The following is a 22567-nucleotide window of genomic DNA, read 5'->3' as shown; positions in this document are numbered from 1 at the left end:
CAACCAGCTTCTAAGTTTTCAGTGCACTGTAAACAACGAAATCACCATATGAATATATTTTTGGAAGGGGAGAGGGCAAGGAGGGGTATTAGATTCAGCAGCATTATTTTAACAAGAAGAATTTAGTACCATTCTAGCTTGTACATTTCCTTAGCAATCCATACATTTATGATTCTGATGAATTAAAAAAAAAATGCAGAAATATTTATGCCTTAGTTTATTGCAAAACCCACAATTCTGCCCAGTTTCAGTCTAACAACTTCTGAAGCACAATAAATCTTCCAGGGAATTTGATGTGAGTTTTGTGGTTTATGATTTTAGCATACCCATTTTCTATAGTTCTGATCATATGTGACTGGGCTTTAAAAGAGAAGGTGAAAGTCTGCTATTATCCAATTTAGATAATAATTTCTGATCTCCTAATAAGGAATATTTGATATGTAATCACTGAATGTGGGTATCAAGAAACAGGACAGTAAACTTCCCATGCTGTTCTATGTTTCACGTATGTGTGTGTCTGACTCTGTATTTATACAGAAAGTACTATGTATTGGGACAGAAGAACTAGATAATTCAAAGATGGATATTTTTCCCAACTAACAAAAACAATATAATGTAAACTAAAAAGGTTCACTGCCTTCCCAAATATATTAATTTTCATCATATTATCTGATGATAATACTATACAGACAGGAAGAGTTCTGAATTTTTAAAAGTACTTGTGTTTTGACCTTAAAAGATGATCATGGCATCTTAATTATAAGGTAGCAAACCTACTTCACAGAATAATAAAACATGTGTCTATACCCCTGCAACCTCACTGGCAGAAGCCCAGAAGAGTTAATATGGCATAAAACCCCTAGAATAGGTGAACACTGTATTTTCCAATGATAATTTAACACCTGCTTCTCAATTTCTGCCCCATTTCCCAGGACTCTGTGCCTGTGGAATTTCTGCAGTTCCCTGCAGTGCTGATAACAGAGACGGGGAGTTGTAAAAATGTCTTTCTTATGTCTGGTGTTCTTTAGTGAAAGTATTGGGGGACATTCATCATTTTTAAGAAGATTTTTTTTTTAATGCTGTCATGGGAATGTGTTTGATTTACTCTCCTCACCACTACTCCTGCAACAGTGGAGATTATTTCCATGGAGTGGAATGGCATTCTGAGATTTATCATGTGTGTTTTAGCAGTACCAAGTGTTGGTGTGGGAATAACTGGAAAGGATGGAAGAAGAGCCTTTTTCAAGTAAAGATGTAATAATTGAAGCGAAGGTTTTACATAAATCAGTTGGTGAGTCCTGCATTTTTTAATGCTGCTTATAACCTTCATCCTTCCACACCTTGTGTCTCTAGCAAATAAGATAGCTTCAATAAGAGCAATCAGAACAACACAATGAGCACAAAATTGCTCATACAGCTATTGTAGATACATAAAAAATATACACGTGACACTTTTCCGTCCCAGGACCTGAGATAACTTTAGGAAGCATCACGTTATGCAGCTAACCAATATTAACAGTTAGATAAACTTAGAGGTTGATTGTTTGATCTATCTAATATTGTGATAATGTAAAGTAAATGTGAAGCGCAGATAAGGAATGGAATCGAGAAACCAAACTCCTAACTGCCCAGCCTAAATTCTGTTCCATATTTCCTCTATTAAAATCCAAGTTCTTCCAGGCTGCCATGCTCTTCTTTCCTATTTCTGGATATTCACCAAAGTCAAAGGTGGTTCTACTGGGAGAAAATGAAAGGCAAGAAATTATCCCATAATTTAGGAACAGCACAGTGGATTAGACATGTATTCAAACCTTATCTGAAGTTACTGAAGAACTAACCTAGGATTGAAAAGAAACACTGAACATTTTCATTAAAAAGAGAAATTTTCACACATTCCACAGTATCACATTTCCTATGAGAAAACCATTACAAAAGCACGTTCACAATTGACGCTACCTGCCATCTTGGTTGTCTGTGCACGTTCTGCTCTAAAAGGAAAAGGTGGCAAAAGTGATCCTGGGGTGAAAAGGTCTGGCACATGCAAACTGAGAAATTTGCATAAATGTCTTTGAAATAGCTATAGCATCATGCCTGAAGAATACACAGAACACATAAACATGCTGATGTCAGGATGCCACCACTACAGGAGATCTGCCTGCAATATCAAGAAATAGGAAGGCAATGCCTGCAACGAGGCTAGCAAGCACACAATGTATTAGACTGACTAGGGACAATAGCGTTGGAAGAAATGGCATCCCTGAATTACTAGTTAAGACAGGGGTACATCTACTTAACTTCAGTATACCCACTAATATTTTGATCGTAATTCCTGTGCATAGTGGTACTAAAGAAAAAGAATAAAAGAGAACCAATGGTGATCTGGAAAACATCAACAGTTCTAGGGGGAAAAAACCTCTGTTATCCTAAACAGATGGCAATTTTGAACATAGAGTGGGAAATGGGAGAGGGGTGCAGTTGTGCTTCAGGCTTTCATTCTGCAATATAAGAGCAAAGTTTTGCCTTTATACCACATAACTTTCTGAGAAAATCTGTAGCTGCCTTCTCTGCTGAATGAGAAGGTTTCTCCAGAACTCTTAAAACTGAGCCCTTAGCCACTACTACTGCAAAATCCCCTAGCACTTCAAATCTGTTTCCAAACTCTGCTGCCACTGGACTTCTTTCCTGAGGGACAAAGGAGAAGTGGTGAGCAGTAAAACATGAGAGCACTGACACAAGCAGGGGAGGAAACGTGCAGAGGTAATCCCAAAGGGTCTCATAACAATTGGAAAATTACCCATGATCTTCCATGCAGCAAAATCAGACTCTGCATACTCACCTGGGCACTGAAGCAATCTATTTATCTCTGAGCCACTAAATTAAAATCGAGTGCTACTCTCATCTTCTCCTTAGCGTTTCTGTAAAACTAACTTCCCTTCCCACCCCTCCAAAAATGAGCTGATGCAGTCTGGCAGTTTACCTGCTAGGCACATGAATATACCTTTGAGAGGAACTAGAGTATGGTTCTTGTAGAGATAGAATAATCCTCACATTAATCAATCAATTAACCTGGAACTACACTGCAGCTTCTCCTTGATAGTACTGAATACAAATAGAAAAACTGAAAGTACAGTAACTAAGTCAGCAACATTTTGAGCCAAACATAATGCCATATGTTGTGACACGTGCCAAACAATTACTTGTTGAACTTTCAGCACCAGCATAACCCCTTTTTGACTGATGTCAGTTGATATTGCAGAGAAAGCAATGAAGGCTTGCTTTCAGGGAAGCCCTGGCTCTGGACGTGCAAAAGCACCTCTGTTCAAGAATACATTGAAGCACATAAATGCTATCCTAACCATGTGTCTTCTGAAGATGTGATCCAGTTATAAACAATAATTACATTAAAATGAATACACATTTTTCTCTACTTTTCTCAGGCTTCTGAACATTTCATATTATTTTTCACAATTGACTGTCATTCCACAGTGATTTTTCAGACTGGATCAAATGGTTTAGTCTGAAGAGTACTTTCTGGTTAAAGTTCACCTACAGGCAAGATGCATGGAAGATTCTGCAAGCCATTTAAACAAGACAGACCTTAAAAGCTGAATTAACTTTTTATAATCTTTGTTGAAACTTTCTTAGTGTTCTCTTCCTTCCTCCATCTATTTATTAAAAACATTAATATTATGCTTGAACGACTGAAGTAGATCAGACCAGGTGAATTCCCTCAAAGGCTCTAATATACTTTTTTTCAGCTTCATTTACATTACAGGGTTAGCTTTTTAAAGCTATTTCTTCCACTCTCTGACAGAGAATGGTGCTGCAGCACAAACAAAAATGCAATACATAGAGCTCAAGTACTTCTCTCAAGGAAGGTGAATAACAATTCTGGTAATTGTTCATACACTGGGGATTTACATTTATTATCAACGTCAATGAAATAGGGTCAGAAGCAAATTCCTAAAAAACAGTGAACCTGTTAATTGTTCTGATGAAAGACAAAGAAAGAAAGCAGTAGACATGGCAATGAGTTTGATTTGCCAATTAATTTATACAGACAATGATTCTGTTATGTTCTTAATGCTTTGTTTCATTTTTATTTCTTCTCTGGATTTGGTCATTCATGGGGTTTGCTGTGGGAGTTCTTTCACTGGGCTATGTTACAAATCAGGACATTCACACTCCATATTTTTTGGGGGGGTGGTTTTTTTTCCATACTCTATACTTAAAATATTGAAAAGGCAAAGCCCTCTGAAATTTTTTGCAATGAGTTTACATGCAAGAGAATTTCAACAGGAAGAAAGGACTAAGTCAGTTGTATGGTTTCACATATTGACACATAAATGTCATACAAATAACCCCTGCAGAAAACCCCTTCGATAGCTAGATCATAGTACAAACCAAGTAGATGTATCATAGCATAACAGGAAGGTTTAGGGTGGCAGTGACCTCAGAACTCACGCAGGGCTAGCTTAAAAGCTAGACCAACTTTCTCAGAGCCTCTTCCAGTTGAGTTTTGCAAATCCCCAAGGATGGGGAGTCCGCAGCTTCCGCCAGCACCTGTTTCTGGGCTGAACCACTCTTCCAGTGAAGAATTTTTCTCCTTAAGTCTAATCAGATGCCACAGATAAACTCTACTGTTCATGAGACATTGTCATAACCTGGCCAGCCAAACAAGTCTTACCTGGGCACCGGGGAGTTTTGTGGGCCACCGCAGTACCACTGATAGGACGACCATTGGGAGTGACACACCAGCAGTATCCAGTGTAACTATGGCACTGAACCTGTTGGAAATGACATGAATCACGTGCAGTTTGTCAGACATATGTTTGTTATCCCACAGCATTCATGACACATGAGTACAAAAGACTAGTCCAGCAAACTATATTGGCAAAAGCTAGAACAATAAACCATAATGGACCTAATCTCAGTCCTACATACGATTCTTTAGCATAAAGAAGAGTGTATTTCAAGCAAAGTGTGGTAGGTCCATCAGAAATCCAATGGAAGAGAAAACTATTGAAATATGTTGTTGTTTACTCCCTATTTCAGAAGAGTGAGGTGCAGGTGTTATGAAAACCTCACAATGAAGTTCCTCAAGGGACACATAAACTGTTCCTGAAGCAAGCAATCTCAAGTTTTTTTTCCACATAGAGAACATATTGTTCCACCCACTGAAGGAGCAGGACAGAGTGCTTCTGCCAGCATTATTCATATCCCAAGCTGTCAGAAAGGAAACTCTTGGAATTCCTCTTAGAAATCAATTGCATTGTATTTCCTGAGGGCCAACATCACTTCCCTCACCATGCTTAAAACAAGAAGGATAGTCTTCTGCGCAAGTCCGCAACTGAAATGCAGTACAGAGGCAGCAGAAGGTGATCTTGATTAGGATATATATCACAGGATAAGCTTCTAACTGCGTCCCTTCTGAATTCCATAATCTAACCTAAGTAAATTAGTCTCAGACCATATGCTTGCACAGAAATTCAGCTGAGAATAGGGAAGAATCCTGTATGATTCACGCTTTAACACTAAGATATGGACTCCGGTCATAAGATTTCTGGTTGGGATCAGGAACGGATCAGAAATTCCAAGCATTTTACCATCTGATGAGTATTCAGGGGGCTACAAGAATGACTCAGCTGCCTCAGTCTAGAAGAACAGGGAGTGTATCACATGAACAACGGTAATGTTTGGCTCTTTTGCTGGCCAACTCTGAAAAAAAGAACAAGGACTTGGCACAAAACATGAATTTTCCTTCCATTTTTTAACGTCAGTGTTAGCACAAATTACATTTCATTTTGAAATTACATTTCCCTCCATTACATTTGTCTCTTCTTCATCCCCTGCAAACACACATATTCTGACTTTCCTCAGTCATGCAAGATACTGAATGAAAAATTTTCAACCTGATTATATGTGCCATCGTCATTGCATTCTGGGATAAACACTTGTTGAAATTCCTTCCGAGCTTGTTCCTGGGTGTACTTCCTCTCAGCCACACATCTGGAAACATCTAGAGAAAGGGAGAAGACAAGTCAGTCGGATGATGCAATATAGAGAAAAGATAGGTGATAACCTAAATTAAGAAAATGGAAGAAGGCTCTGAGACCCACGTAAGGAGAACTGGAATTATAATCAGGGAAAATGTACAATTACTTGCATTTTTTTAGGAAACAAAAAAAATGGAAGACAATAACTTCTAGGCAATATTGTCCGAATTCACCTCATTCACCTGCATGGTAGTAACATTTTTTGCTGAGTATCATATGTGAATCACTAGTATAATCATGTTCTTCCTCCAACCTTTGACTGCCTGTCAGTCTTTGACTGCCTGTGAGTCCTTTGGTTTGCCCAAATGTGCTCATGCTGCCAAGCAGAGTAAACAAAACTGAAATTTTGCCACCTCAAGACGAGAGGTCTTCACGAAGTGAAGCACAGAGGGGAAGGACAGAACCGGGAGATGAGATGGAGAGATGCCTGCAGAGACAACCTTGCTGCTCCAACTGCTGCCAAAGGGCAGAAGCCCAAAGTGGGCTTCTACTATCAATTTAACATGGCAATAGCTGCCACCTTGTGCCCCACAATATTCTTTCAGTGCTGGTGGCAGCACTAGCATTCTAGTGCTTCAGGAAAGGCAAAGCAGGCAGCAGAAGTATAGCTGCCTTATATTTCCTACTAGAGTTTACACGCCATTTACTTCAGTTAGGCAGCGATCTCAGTTGTGACCACAGATGTGCCGACCAGGGTGGTAAAAAAAAAAAAAAAATACTGTACAGCAGAGGGGCTTGTTAGGGAGGCGATTCAATAATAATTTTGGACATGCTTAATTCATATTATGCTAAAATTTACTGTAACAGTTTATGATTTAGACATGGCACAAGTCAAAGCTTACCACATGGACCTTTTTTGTCCACTGTGTGTTTTCTTGCACATTCTCCTGCGTTACTTGGTACTGGTCTCCATCCAAGACAAGGTAGCAAACTATACAGCTTTAATTCAGTAGAGTTTCTATGGTTTAATATATTGTATTGTCTAATACATATACTACATTTCAATTAGGCAGCCAAAGGGTGAGAAAAGACACATAACATACTTCTTTTTGTTTAAAGCCGCTACAAATTTTAGCACGTTGCTGATGCAGAATCAATACTTCAGGATCTGCTTGAGCTAAGAAATTTCAGGACAAATGAGAATACCAGGCAAGCTTAAGGTAGTATTAATGATTTCAAGATGTGACTGTAACATCTGAATTAGAATGATCTCAAGCATACAAGCGGAGAAATTTGCTGCTTCTGATCACTGCTTTATTTAAAGACTGTTTGACAGTAACTGGCTAGCTTCTTTCTAGGGCTAAAACTGTCCAGTGGTTACCTGTGAGACAGGCATGTTGTGGTGATTCATGAATGTTTGTGCAGTTCTTAGAACACACGGGGACAGGCTTTCTCGTCCATGCAAGTTGCACATTGAACAGAATCTGAACAGTGAAGCAACAGCACTTTCACTTCCCCATTTGATACCAGCACACCTTGACAGGGTTTTGGCATCTAACAATCCCTGGGAGCATACAGCTGAGCCAGCTAAGTTCCCAGACCCCCAAGCACCCTCTCTGTGCCAGTATCATCCAGACATACATGCACAGAACCAGCATGGAAGCTTGATGCCACTGCAGAAGTCCTTTGTACAGGATGAATCCTTCACTGGTCATCTCCGCCAAGCTTTGGACTACTCACTTGGCAACAGTGGCATAAAAAATTCCCTTCAAATCCTAGGCAATCTGGTGTGAACGTGTAGCATAATGAGGACAGAAAACGGTCCTCAGCATCTGTATCCTGAAAACAAAATTGAGTCCCCTTAATTCTAATCTTCGTATTGATTTCCCTTCTGGTCTTGGATTTGTGTGCACTATTTCTGTGCATTAGTTTACTCTTCTCACAGGAGCATTATGAGAATTCATGTTGGTAAAATGCCCAAAATACAAGTTGTTTCACTTTGAAAAACTATGTTTCAGTCTTAACAACCTTAATGGTATTATGCTATTTGAGGAGGGATATTCACAGAGATGCAATGTTACCTAAAATGGACAGAAAAGTTCAACCATCCAGAAATGTGAGAAAAATAATAAGGAACTGAATTAATTTGTACTCTGGTACTTTAATAACTTGTTTCGTCAAGGGAAAATTATAGCCAATGTACTGTGCAGCTCAGGTAAAGTCTGTTAATGTATGCACTGCCAAAATTTTTTGGGAAAAAAAAGAAACATTTTAAGCAAGCTTTTGTGTCGTAAGCCTTCTTCTGGGCATGGTTTGGTTATACAGTACTTAATAACATGTGGTTTTAATGTAGCTAGTATTTTAACTGAAAATAAATCACTCCTTTGTTGGACCTCTGTCCTCGTTTTTCTAGAATGACATGTGGTTTAAATGTCTAAAAGGAAAAGTGATATAAATTCCATCACATAAGGTCTCTGGTATAGTACCAGCAGGGTTGTAAATTATCTCCAATATTTGAATTATCATAAAAACATGCCAAGGAGAAAGAGAAGTTCTCCAAAACTGTCCACCACTTGTTCCTAAACAGCCTGATGCTCTAAAGGCCTCCTATTTGTGGATGATCTAATATGCTTTAAAATCAACAATGACCAAATTTAGTGGAATATAAAATTCATGTTTGAAGCCTTATTTTGTATTATATAACCATGGAAACATTTTAAAGCTGTGGGGCATTACTGTGCTTCAGTATACCCAAAATAAACCCATGAGGAAGATCTCTTATCAAGTTAAGCATATGAAACTGCATAGTGAAAACATTATTCCTAGTTCTGTACTTTTATTTCACCAACATATTACCACAGGGGAATAACCATGACACAGAGATGTGGTCCAAACCTGATAGACGAAACAGAATAGGTGGTCAAGATAAAAAGAAGACATATAAAAACATTCTTCCTCAGAATACTAATGAACATTAGATTATTAATTCAGAGGAGCTAAATTCCTTCCAAATAAAACATCACTGAAGCCAAAAGAAGTTATAATATTTTTTATAATAAATTTGTAAGATTATGCGATCTGAGCATCTGCCTTTGTGTCCTGGTTGCAATACCTTCTAAATCTACTGCGCAATTTCAAACAAATTTTCCAAAGGAAAAGAAAAATTCAAGAGATTTAAGTACTAGACATTTATGTAAAATAACATTAATTCTTGCCATGACTGGGAGAAAGGCTGAAACATGAGCTCACATCAAAGTATCAGACAAGACAGAGGTGTAGGGAGACCTTGCAGCTCCTAACAGGAAAAAGTCAATGATGGGTGAGATCCTAATCCATAGGGAAACAAACCTTCACCATTGCTCATGCTCACTCAGTGAAGCCAAATCTGGGACTCACTGTGCAAAGTCCTGTGAATGCACCCAGACAATTCTTGTCTACGGGCCCCTCTGTGCACCTTGCACAAGTGTAACTAATGAAGATGACTCACATGAATCTCAAATTGCTAGGATTAGTCTAGGCTTAAGTGGCTTGCCAGAAGGAGGTTTATAGGGATATTGACATCTAAGGGGATACCAGTGAAGTCTCTCACGTACAGATTCAACTTTCCTCTTTATCTAAAACAGCAATAATTGAGGTCAGGAGGGCCCCTGGTTATTTTCAAATGAAGACCGAGAATGAAAGGTGGTGGGACTTACGTGGTACCTCTGTGCTGATTAATCAGCCCACAGCTTTGATTTTGATCATCGTGGACCCTGACCAGAGCAGGCCAAACTCTTCTGGGGTGAACGGCGTCACAGTGGTGACAAACAACCTGAGAGCAGAGGGGACTCCAAATCTGCAAGGTGTTGGAAGGATGAAAAGCACTGTGCAACACTGTGCATCACTGGAACAAGTCAGCCTTGTTTCACTGTTGTTATAATGGATTTCTAGCTCTAAAAAAAAAAGCTTTTTTTTTTGTTAAATCTGTTTTTGTTTAAACTTTTGGAACCATCTAGCAGAAAAATAAGGGGCTTGAAACTGTTACTGGTATCTGACTAGAATTCCCACTATACTTTATTTCTCTCCCTAGCTTAAGTATTAATACTTGAGCCAGCAGGCTCAAGCCAGAATCTGGTATATGACCTGGTGAAAAGACCGTTTGGTTCTAAAACCTGTAAAAAACTGGCTGAAATGAGGCCTTATTTGCCTATACTCAGACAATGGGAAAAACTAATTTTGCAGATATGTACGCCCAGCTGTAATTTCGAATTATGTCAATGACTGACTCAGTGAGACTTTATCCTCTCAACTCCAGGTAAACGGGTTTTCACATCGCAGAAGCTTGCTGAGAAGAAAATTCTCTTGGCATAGAAACTGAGCATGAAGATGCATGAGTTTACCTTAAATTAGCTCACTTTTAGGTTGTATTAGCTCTCAATCTGGGTTGGTACAGGGCTTGATGCATTTTATCACAGTACGTTGGCCAGTGTGTTGATTGTACCACTGTGACTCAGCACCAGGACTGCAAAGTCAACTAGAGGTTTAAGAAGACAAATACATCTCGGGGTGTATAACTGAAGACAAAAATGGGTGCACAGGAGTGGGCAGAAATACACAGAACTGAGGAGATCACAGAGTTGTAGCTGTTTGGGCAGGCCTTTTTGAATTGCCCTGGTGACAATTCTGGCTTCCAGAGGAGACCAGTGTCTGGAAGGCATAGGTGAAATATAAAGCCATCTTAATTTTGTGCTAAGCTTCTATGCGCAACAAAGACTTTCACCTATGAAGTGAAGCGGTGCTGGTACACCGCTGCAGGATCCAGAACCAGATTCTGTCACGCATGATACCCTGAGCACAGGACTTCCCACGATGGCACTGAAGTCAATAGAAAATTGCAGTACCCAAGGAAATTCTGGAAAGGGAATTAGCCTCACAAACAGCACAGGACTGACTGGGAATTAATCTCATTTTATGCCTTATTTCCAAAAGTACAGCACCGAAAACACTGAGCTTCGTAAAAAAAAGAAAACATCCATCAACTTCAACCCTGCTGGCTGATCCTTGAATAATATATCACACAGAGAGAAGTTTATTACTGCAAAGTAGAAGTTTATCTTTAAAACAATGACACAAACTCATCAAGGGTGTAAACACCATCTCTAAAGTGACATTTAATACAATTGAATTTACAGCAACTTGGGGCTCCACAGGGAGATCTAACCCAGATTCTCTCATGGAAAAGTACACAGCTTGCCAAAAGAATAGATAAATCTCCTGCAAAGATTTTGATTTAGTTCATCCGGTATTTCTTGGTTTGCTATATATTTCAGTAAGAATAAAAGTACCTTTCCCAGTCCCAATACACTGAGCAGACTTTGCTTGCTTTCAAAGAGATTACTGTGTGTGACATGGGCTTGTTATGTATTTATGCATAAAATACACTTTACAGTTTATTTAGTTATTTTATTATAGATGAAATATCCCGCTGAACAGATCAGAAACATTTACCACTTTGTTAAAACTACCTATAAAGTGGTTAAACTTAATCATTTGAAGAAAAAGTTCCCTTGAGGGCTTTCCACAGATACTTAGCTGTTCTTACACTAAAGAGAAAGCTTTTCTAAAGTCACATAGATGTGAACAAGCAGACCTAGTATAGACACACATAATCCAAATACATCTCTCTGCTTCTCTGCAGGTTTCCCTTACTGCCCCACCATGATTGCCAGAATACCTATATACACTTACTTGCCCTTAAATTTAGAAATATACAGTGCAACAAGCTGTTTAAAGTTAGCTATCCACCTGAGCACTTTACTGAATTATCCTAACAATGAACCAGAACTTTCTTCTATGTCTGTGTTTCTTTCCCACTGCTATACCCTTTTGCTAACTGGTAGTGATATAATAAAAGTCAAATTGTCTTTATTTGCAGTTAATTTAGCACAAAAATGTTTTATTCAGAGCACAAGACACCATTTGGTTTATATGGCATAAACTATTCTTAACACGAAAATTTTCTATGATGTTTGACCTAGGTCAGTGTATATTCCAAAGAACTGATCATGTCTACCAACAAAGCATATAAATAGCTATAGCCTCTAGTGATAGGAAACATATAGCAAGCTATACGTGCTCAAAGTTTCAATTTCAAAGATGCAGAGATTATTAGCCTCTTGGGTGGAAAGGATGTCAGCACAGACATTTAGTCTGACACAGCCATAAAATAAAGACTTGCTGCTTCGTGACAAGGGCTGGCCAACTCTTTCGCTGTTTATTTTTATTGCTGCATTCTGGATTCAAACAAAACAGCAGAGCAATCTTAGCCTAAACTCTCCTCTATTGGCATCTAACAGAGGCAGGCAATGTGGGGTTTCTTTGTTGTTTTCTTTTTTTTTTTTTTTTCACATTTTGCAACCACCCCGCAGTTTAGATAGCTAAGCTTTAAGATAAAATAAGGAATGCTGTGCTGGATTCCTTCTTGGCACAAGAATATTTCTCTCAATTTGCTAACAGTCACATTTGGAGAGATACATTCTAACTAGAACTGAATCAAATATTTGCAAGAAAATCTAAAGCTACAGCTTTCTGATTTTTTACATACCAAAGATCAGACTAAGCTTTCTGAGCAGAACAGAGATTTGATAAATAGTTTGGAGGAGTCTAATGTGGGCCAACAATTCTTGCACTGAAAATCTAAGAAGGCTTGCAACTATTTGTTGTTCCTAGTCTTCAGTGCAGTATTATTGCTTTAGCAGTAGTAGTTTCTACTTCACTTGCTTTAAGATGTTCATTTTATATTAAACCAGAAACCTAAATTGAAAATACATGAGCAGAAATGAAAACTACACAAAATGAAAAAAAGGTTACTTTCATACAACTGCAGTAGCGCATATTTGATTCTAAAAAGATACCTTTTTTCTACCTAAGAATGCTCTTACATGCCTTGTTCCTGTGCAGTCTGGCTTTGGCAAATTCTGCTTGGAGAAATATTATCAGGAAAAATTGAGTATTTTAAAAAGAGATAAATTCCACCTCCAGCAAATTGTGAATACTATTTCAGTGTTACTTGAACGGTGTTCCATGTACCGGTAGACACATTTAAAAGAGCAAGGGATATTCCACAAAAAACATTCCAAACGTACTTAAAACTTTGTCCACCCCCATTAAATACCTACTAGAAAGTATAATCAGAAGCCAACCCCTCTTGCTTTCAGAGACTACATAAATCATAACTTCTGTATGTAGAAACCTTTTGTTCACCAAGATGTTGAATATTTTGTTTCTCAAATTAACAATTTTACTACAGTGGCTTGATACATAACAGCTTGACACGTAACATAAACGAAGACTCAAAACCAAAATGAGGTTGGGGCTGAACAATGTTTGTATCAGCATTGCCAGCATTACAGTCTGGAAACTTGCAGTCATTCTACAGATTAAACGCAGTGTCTACAGTGAAAAAATATGTCTGAAAAAGGAGGAGATAGCTCCTAGCTAAAAGTATTTTAAGATAAAAATCTGCCTTATAATCAATTTTTTTCCCAGAAAGTTTATTTTCAAAAAAACCCAAACTGATACCACTTCTCAATACATTCTTATTTTAATATATTTTTTCCCAAATAATTAAAAAACCCTGTATTCCTCTCTTTTTTTTCTTTTTTCTTTTTCCTCTTAAAATATAAGGAAAAAAGAAAAGAGAGAGGAGAAAAAGGAGAGGTGATGAGGACAAGTGAAAACCGTTCTGCTTTCAATCTGCAGACTGTACAAGCTCTCAGCGTGTGTTCAGATTTATTTTATAGACTGACACCTCAGTCCAGTCCCATTTTCACTCATTTCAGTTAGGAAAAGAACCAAACCTACCCACTATGTCTTTCTCTCTCCAAACGAAACATCTCGGGAGCATGTTCTGCCTCCCAAACGCAGCCCACAGGGCTGCCTTCCAGGCAGCAGGTGGACTGGCCAAGCCAACGTCCCTGCCCACATGCTGACCTAAGGGATGCGCTCAGGCACTGCGAGCACACGTCCAGCTCACACCCGGCTCGCAGGCAAACCTGACCTTGAGGGCAGCCTCCGTGGGAATACAGGATAAGGTGTGCACTCAGAAACCATGTCCAGCATTTACAACCCAGTTCTTCAGCTAAGGGGCAACAGCAATGTTTCCCCAAAGGAATGCTTAGATTCCTGAATTATGGGACCAAGGTTAATTTACGAGCCCAAAACAACTACTGCCCAGCGATGTCCTCCTTTCTCTTCACAAAGGGAAAATCGTATCAGTATGTTTATCCAAGGACAGAAAGGTTCCTTAATTCATATAATTTCAAATTATTGAAGCATGTCCTTAATTCATCCGTTAACTCATTGTAGTAATAGTTCAAATGTGTGAAACTTTTCATTATTGCTGAAAGCCCCATTTTAATGAAACGAATGCTGAGTGTTTCTCTCTTTAAGGAAAGTAAATAGCAAATAGTAAAATACCTCTTTATGGGAAATTCCACTCATATTTTGATGTGCTTCAGTTCTTTATGTGAATCATGAGAATAAAGATAGTACCTTTTGTTATGTCTATGATAGCCCATAAAAGAATGGCATTTTTAAACAGCTAGGCTCTTTAAGATACCATAAATGAATTAAGCTAAACATGAGCTATCTAGGGTTTCCAATGGAGAAAGGGTATCTACATAGTTCTAGAATAACAATGACACTACTGTGTGTGATGGCTATCCCTGGTGTGCTCATGAAGCAGCAAGGCCCTGCTGGGGCCACCTCTGCAAATACTGAATACATACTCTGAGCGCCAACCAGACTAAATGCCAAGCCACCGGGAGGTCCCGGACAACTGGAGGCTTGGTGATGTGACGCCCATCTACAAGAAAGGGTGGAAGGAGGATCCGGGAAACTACAGGCCGGTCAGCCTGACCTCGGTGCCAGGGAAGGTCATGGAGCGGTTCGTTTTGAGGGCGCTCACGAGCCATGTCCGGGAAAACCAGGGGATCAGGCCCAACCAGCACGGGTTCATGGAAGGCAGGTCCTGCTTGACCAACCTGATCTCCTTCTATGACAAGGTGACCCCCGTCTAGTGGATGAGGGAAAGGCTGTGGATGTGGTCTACCTGGACTTCAGTAACGCCTTTGACACTGTCTCCCACAGCATTCTCCTAGAGAAGCTGGCGGCTCATGGCCTAGACAGGTACACTCTTCGATGGGTAAAAAACTGGCTGGACGGCCGAGCCCAGAGAGTTGTGGTCAATGGAGTTAAATCCAGTTGGCAGCCGGTCACGAGCGGTGTTCCCCAGGGCTCAGTACTGGGGCCGGTCCTGTTCAATATCTTCATCAATGATCTGGACGAGGGGATCGAGTGCTCCCTCAGTAAGTTTGCAGACGACATCAAGTTGGGTGGGAGTGTTGATCTGCTCGAGGGTAGGAAGGCTCTGCAGAGGGACCTGGACAGGCTGGATCGATGGACTGAGGCCAATTGTATGAGGTTCAACAAGGTCAAGTGCCGGGTCCTGCACTTGGGTCACAACAACCCCATGCAACGCTACAGGCTTGAGGAAGAGTGGCTGGAAAGCTGCCCAGAGGAAAAGGACCTGGGGTGTTGGTTGACAGCTGGCTGAACATGAGCCGGCAGTGTGCCCAGGTGGCCAAGAAAGCCAATGGCATCCTGGCCTGTATCAGAAAGAGTGTGGCCAGCAGAAGCAGGGAGGTCATCATGCCCCTGTACTCAGCACTGGTGAAGCCGCGCCTCGAATCCTGTGTTCAGTTTTGGGCCCCTCACTACAAGAAGGACATGGAGGTGCTGGAGCGTGTCCAGAGGAGGGCAACGAAGCTGGTGAAGGGTCTGGAGCACAAGTCTTATGAGGAGCGGCTGAGGAAACTGGGACTGTTTAGTCTGGAGAAGAGGAGGCTGAGGGGAGACCTCATCACACTCTACAACTACCTGAAAGGAGGTTGTAGCGAGGTGGGTGTTGGTCTCTTCTCCCAAGTAACAAGTGATAGGACGAGAGGAAATGGCCTCAAGTTGCACCTAGGAAGGTTTAGACTGGACATTAGGAGAAATTTCTTTATTGTAAGAGTGGTCAGGCCTTGGAACAGGCTGCCCAAGGAAGTGGTTGAGTCTCCATCCCTGGAAGTATTTAAAAGACGTGTAGATGAGGCGCTTAGGAACATGGTGTAGTGGGCATGGTGGTGTTGGGTTGACGGTTGGACTCGATCTTAGAGGTCTTTTCCAACCTTAAAGATTCTATGATTCTATGAAATTAAATATCACTCTGTGTAAAGTTCCTTACATTGCCATTTTGAGTATGGACTGCTCACAGATGTGTCCCAACTCCAGTTTAACAGTTCACTGTAAACCCATGTTGCTGCTACATGACGACAGTGAAGAAAGGAAATGTGATGCGAGTTGGCAGTTGCAATTTTATAGTGAAAAATTTCTATCAAAACTCCAGCCATTAGAGAAGTCTTATTTTAGTGAAGTATTGGTAGAGAAGCCAAGAAATCCAAGCACCTCAGCTGGGACGTTTCAAGAACTCTATGTTAGGGCAGAGGTATGCTGGCAGGACTGTACATGTGAATTTGTTTTTCCACTGATCACAATGTCAGAATACCAAATATTATTACTGAGCCATGCTTAACACATTCAGAATATTAGTCTCCAATGCGCCAGTTATAGGCCTGGTACATTCACTTAAAAACAAACTGAGAAAGGGAACAAGTATTCTTAATGTTATTTAAGGAACAAGAAGAGAAAATGAAGAAAAAAAGAAAAAATACATATTTTTGAGTGCATTATCCTGCTATGCTTGCAGACCACTTTCAGGGCAAACTTTAGTTAAACCAACAGGAGCTTCTCTTAGCTAACTCTAAGAGGGACATCTCCATGGGAGATAGAGGCTTTGTTGTTCAGGTAAAACATTCCCAGGAGCCACAGACATCCAAAATTCAGTCACAGGCATTGCACATGCTCTTCAGCTTCCTCCTGACAAGTTGCCTAAATCTCAGCAAATATTCATATAAAGAGCTTGAATGCTTACATAAAGTTCAAACTACCCCAGATGAGCTACCCCAATTCACCCTTACACCATTAGCAAAACTGCGAATTAAACTGCTGCTGTCCACTATTCACTATTTGCTTGATGGTCCATTAGAGAGAAACACTGTGGTCCCTCCACTAGACACTCCGGTTACACGTATTGCTCACTTTGAACAAGATGCAATGAGCTAGCAGACTTTCTACACTTGAGACCTGAAGTTGCTGAGATGGGAGATGAGAAGCTGTCCAACAGGAATGGAGTTATTCAAAGCTTCTGAACTCTGAAAAACTCCATTGATCCCACAGAAAAATCTTCCACTAACCTAGCTAGGACTACAGCTTGTTGTCATGTCAAAAAAAGGCACAGTTTCATTGAAAAAACCTTCAATTCCACTCGCCTCTACCCAGCATCATAATTTCAGGTTTGGAAGTTAATACACATTATTTACTGTCACAGAAAACTACTTGAAAAGCCTAACATTATTTGAAAACTGCTGCAGGAAAAATATGAGTTCATATTTGCAAAGTTCACGGGAAAAAATTTGCTCAGTAGTGGGGAATAAATAGGGTAAAAAACCTGATAGAAAAATTCTATTGATTTTAGCATAGGTGAAACTGACAGGAGTTTGCAGAAATGAGTTGAAGCATTCTCTCTTTTTTTTTTATTTATAATGCAAAATTTTCATAGAATAGAAATAGAAGATTTGAGTATTCTTTGTACAATGCCATTCTACAGTGATAAAACTAAATTTTACAGAGTAATTGTGAACACTTATAGGAGAAAAAAAAAACAAACCAACAACAAACCAGACTTCTTTATACAGGATGTACAAGATGCTCCATGAAAAAAACAAAACAATTAGTTTCAGGTAGTCTTATCTGTCATGGTTCATGACAGACATTTAGCCTTACATTTGTAAGATAAAGATCTTCACTCAGCAACGCCTCTCCCATTTCTGCTGGGGAAGATGCTTTTAGCTGATGTCTTGTGCATTTTAATTTCCATGCAAGCACAACCTTTTGGAGTAACCTATACCATATTCCAAACCATGTAAAATCCCCATTAAATGTAAAACTGTAGCTACTGGCCCTACAGGAGACTGCAGTCCTAGGCAACACTCTCTACTCATAATTGGCAGCTGCATCATTCAGGGATATAAATTAAAGGGGTTTTTTTCCTTTTTAGAACAAGGCTTTTCCCTCTTTTTTTTTTTTTTTTTTTTCGGTAGACGTGGTACTTCTGCATTGCTGGTGCCATTTTCAAGACTAAGAAACTTCAGCTTGTACTTTTCACGTGCACTGACAAAGAGTGTCAAAGGCTCAGTTCTGTAAGTTGCAAAGCCTTCCTGTGTGATATCCAGAGCTCTCCAGTCCCATCCTCACCAGCTGTAGTGGAGAGAACAAGGCTGAGTGCTAAAAGACTTGTGTTGAAGTTTGTATTAGTCACAGGAATAGATCTACCCTGGCATGCATCAGGGCAGTCTGTAAGAGTAGTTAGGTTCAGTTCTCAGGTTGAACAGCCTTAAACCCCTAAAAGAAGGTGGGTCTGTGCATGCTGCCTACTGGGAACAGTCACTGGCCCATCTAACCTCCGAGCCACACAGACGCAGTCCTCGGGAAAGCGCTAGCTGGCCCACGCTCAAAGTGCAACAGGGAGCACTCCACCAGCGTACCTGTGTAGGCAGTCATACCGTGTCCTGGCACTGCTTAATTAATTAGTATAGACATGGCCTCTGTGTGTTTCTGACCAGCTTAAAAGCAATCATATTGCTTTTCCACTTCTGGTATGTTTTGTTTCTTTGGCTATGCTGGGCCAGATTTACTGTGAAGCATTTGCGTGTGTGTAGTGGGTCCTCATCACAGCTGATACTTTAACAGTCCCCCTAACACAAATAATATTTGTCAGCTGTCAACATGTATTTATTTATTAGATTCAAAATCTTATTGCACAGTAGACATCTGTGTCAAGCAAGTGACAAATCTCCAGAACTTCAGAGTTTAGATTTTGTTTGGAAAAGTATCCAAAAATGTGGATGTTCATCTACAGTGTATGCAGATTATTTGAGATCTTTGAAACTGCAAAAGCAGGCTGGAAATTTTACAAGACTCTAAATTCTTATAGCATTTCCAAGCTTAGCAATGGATTCCAGCACTGCCTGGAAGTGGACGGCAAAAAAGAGAGAAATATTATAAAACTTCGTAAGGTTGTCAAAAAAGCCCTCTATCGGAACAGTCTATTTTGATGCTTATTTTGTCAAAGGTGAGTTGTTTTTCAGAACTGAGAGGAAAGTTCAGGGTTCAATCATTTTGGGGTCTGTTTAAGCTGTTTCAGTTTCTGTTACAGCCATCAGGACTAGGACAGGAGTGCGAGAAAAGAAAAATGTATAAATTCTGCCGCTGTTTTCTGTCATTTTAGCTTCAAGATCCAGGCCCTAAAAATGGTTTCTTTCGCAATGCTAAAGAATTACCTGAGCTGACCACTATTGACATGAGCGAACCTTGAATTAAGAAAGGAAAGCAAGCATATTTAAAGCAAACTATCCCCTTCGTAATTTTAACATTTAAATGACCAAAAGTAAATAGAGCCAACAAATGTTGAGAATAGGTGAAGAGGAGAAAAGACAGTCGATCCAAATTTGACTTTCTCAAGAAAAAAGACACAGAGAAAGCAGCTAGCAGTCTGGCGGTGGTTCAAACTCCCTTATGGATGTAAAAAGAAATTACAGTTCTGAATATATAAACAAGAAATGAGGGACTCAAAACTATTCCAAAAGGTTGTTGACATAAACTGTCAAGGTGTTTAGATTTCTAGTGAATAGACTGAACCAAACAAAAGCTGGTCACCATGTTTTCAACTAATTAAAAGGGTACCTGGAAGTATTTAATTTTCAGACAAGATTTTTGTGAGGTGAACAGGATTTTTACCTGACAAGATGATAAGAGGAGACGGACACAGACTTAAGACTGCCTTTTCTGATCAATGATGGATGAATATCAGACACAGATTTAAAGTTGTGAATCCTATACCAGGAATCATCTCTTTCCTCCCTTCATATCTTCCACATGCAAACATGCATGTTTCTTTCACTTTTTCCTGCATTAGCAACCTCAAAACTTGCTTAAAAACCAATGTTTTAATGGGGGGGTGGGGTGTCTGATTTTTAGGGGGACAGATGAACACTTCCAAAAGGATTTGCTTTCATTCCAACATGGAATGAAAACAAATTCTGAAACCTTGAAAGTTGCCCTGAAATGGAACCATCACTTTTTGGTTAGCCCTACTAAAACAACCCTCTGCTCTTTGGTCAAGCATCACCTGCAACAACAAATTTCACCACTCAAAAGCAACTGGCTCAAAAGAGGTCTTAATTCAAGGACTTCCTTAGCTCTTTCAGAAGAATGTTTGATGGGACTATCAAAAGTAGCTCCAGCAATGCTAAAACTGAAACAGCAGCTAGGCCAAGAAATCAGTTTTTTCTTCTCTAAAACTTGTTTTTACAGCTTGAAATATTTCTAATGATTGCAGCCATGGGTAGGAATAAAGACATTGGTCACTTCAAAATTTAAGACTACTTTCATTGAATAAGAAAGACTATGAAAATGTAAAATTAAAAGAGCGCTGGTCTCTTGCTGATATTGACCCAGTATATTAATGGTAATCATGTGCCTACTGCCAATCAAAGGAAAAAATATTTAAACACTAGAGTGATGTTTGCATTCATTTAACTGAAAGATTAAAAGCATCTGATTGATGAGGGCATGATGTGTACTTGCTATTAGCAATACTTAAGCTGCCCAAGGTGTCTAATTCCAAGTCTACAATTGTACTGACACACTACTCTAATAAATAAACAACAAATGAGCACTTCTCCAAATAGCAGTTGTTGACTGCAGACAAATTTGCCAGCATTGCTGGGGACACCTTCAGTAGGGCAATTCAATGCATCTTTACGGAAAAAATTTCTTGCAGATGACATTATCAATATGGTAAGAGTTAAAAACAATAAAGAAAAACATTCTGTAAAACTGATTTCCATAAAAGTGTGTAATGCTGCAATGTATAAAATGAACAAATACAAAGTGTACAATAATTCTCTCTGTCGTTCATGAATGTAACAAAAGCTTTGGCTCAGGTAGCTTCATTATGTTATCCTTGTTCACAAAAGTAAATAGATCCATCAGATAATACAATGGCTTATTATGAAAGGGCTGAAGAATTAGCATAGTGTTTCATCTAGGCAGAAGATGAGACAGAATCTCTTTGAAGCAGTCTTGATGCTTCAGAGGTTTGCTGGAGCTAATGGAGAGAGATGATGTGGAAAATTGCCTCCTAGAGGTTGAATCAGTGTGGTCCCTGGGGTTTTCTTCTCCCCCGCCTCTCTCTTTTGGACAGAGAGAAAGGGAAAGTAAATCTTTATGACCACTGCTAATCTTACATTTTAAAAAGAAGATCATTGTGTTGGGAATCACTGTACACTTCAGTAAGGAATTATGTCACATGACAACTGCGTTCTCTAGCACCAAGCTACTCTAAAAGTGAAAAGATTTAACTGTGAATACTTTGTAAGTATTGGAACTGAAGTGCTAGGATTGCACGTCGCAGTTTCTCTAAACAGCGGTTGGAAGTAAAAGAGTAGATGATGTAGGTAGGAATGGTCTGTGAGGGCTCTAAGCATTACAAACCATTTCATTGAATTCCAGAATTACACTATTTGAGGGTTTACACAACTTTCAGTTACATTAAAAAAAAAAAATCCTACAATTTCTACATACTTATGTAGGGGGATTACATTTTAAAACAAACCAAAACAACAGTAATGAGTCAGATCTTCTTCTTTTTTTTTCTTTTCTTTTCTCCCTATCTAAATGACTGCAACTAGGAAAGACAAGACTGAATTTGACCATCTCTAACTCAAAACACCAAACTGCAGTAGACAAGAAACCTCGGTAAATAAAAATCTTGAGAGTTGCTCTGAGCCTGCCAATGATACAGTCCTTCAGAACAAGGACCTAACTTTACAATTTCCTTAATAGTGACTTATTATAGGGTAAATGGGTGGGGGATTCATATTTTTGTTGATGGATAAAGATTGATTTATCTTTATGTAGCCAACTGTTATAGGATTAACAGGATGGATTTCAACCTACTTGATTTTAGACAACTCTTCAAGTACAGCACTCCTAGTTTTCAATACATAGGCATTTTCAAAAACTATTTAAAGTCTATTATGTTTCATTATGGTCAAGAGAAACTTGATTTGCTCACCTTTGCAGTTGCCCCGGTAGGCTATTTCCAGCTGAGGGTCTTTGCATTTTGCTCGTTGAAATTCACACCGGGACAGAAAAGTTCTTCCATCAGATGCACAGAGTGATTTCTGAGGGGAACCAGCACAGTCCAGGCTGCATTCTCTGTCTTTGTCTTGGTCCACTCTCAAAAACTAGAAAAAACAAATGAATGTTGTAGGAATGCTATTCCCATGTGAAAACTGCTCTGTGATCCCCTTTCCCAGGGAACACATGCAAATATTACCCAAAACTGAAAAGAAAGCTCTGTCTTT

The 22567-nt window shown here is 39.5% G+C and overlaps 1 protein-coding gene across 1 annotated transcript in view; it reads right to left on the bottom strand.

Moving 5' to 3' along the window:
• The window catches only part of SMOC2 (SPARC related modular calcium binding 2), a 150511-nt gene that overhangs the window by 82469 nt on the left and 45475 nt on the right, over positions 1 to 22567 (bottom strand). Inside the window, exons 2-4 of the mRNA XM_075147915.1 lie at positions 22276 to 22447; positions 5913 to 6019; positions 4688 to 4787 (exon numbers count right to left, since the gene is read on the bottom strand). Coding sequence (XP_075004016.1) covers positions 4688 to 4787; positions 5913 to 6019; positions 22276 to 22447 — 379 coding nt within the window. The remainder of the gene's footprint in view (positions 1 to 4687; positions 4788 to 5912; positions 6020 to 22275; positions 22448 to 22567) is intronic.

The sequence above is a fragment of the Calonectris borealis genome, chromosome 3 (assembly GCF_964195595.1).
Source record: "Calonectris borealis chromosome 3, bCalBor7.hap1.2, whole genome shotgun sequence".
Classification (NCBI taxonomy): Eukaryota; Metazoa; Chordata; class Aves; order Procellariiformes; family Procellariidae; genus Calonectris; species Calonectris borealis.
The sequence above is the reverse complement of the archived record's forward strand: the minus strand, read 5'-3'. Positions and strand labels throughout refer to the sequence as shown.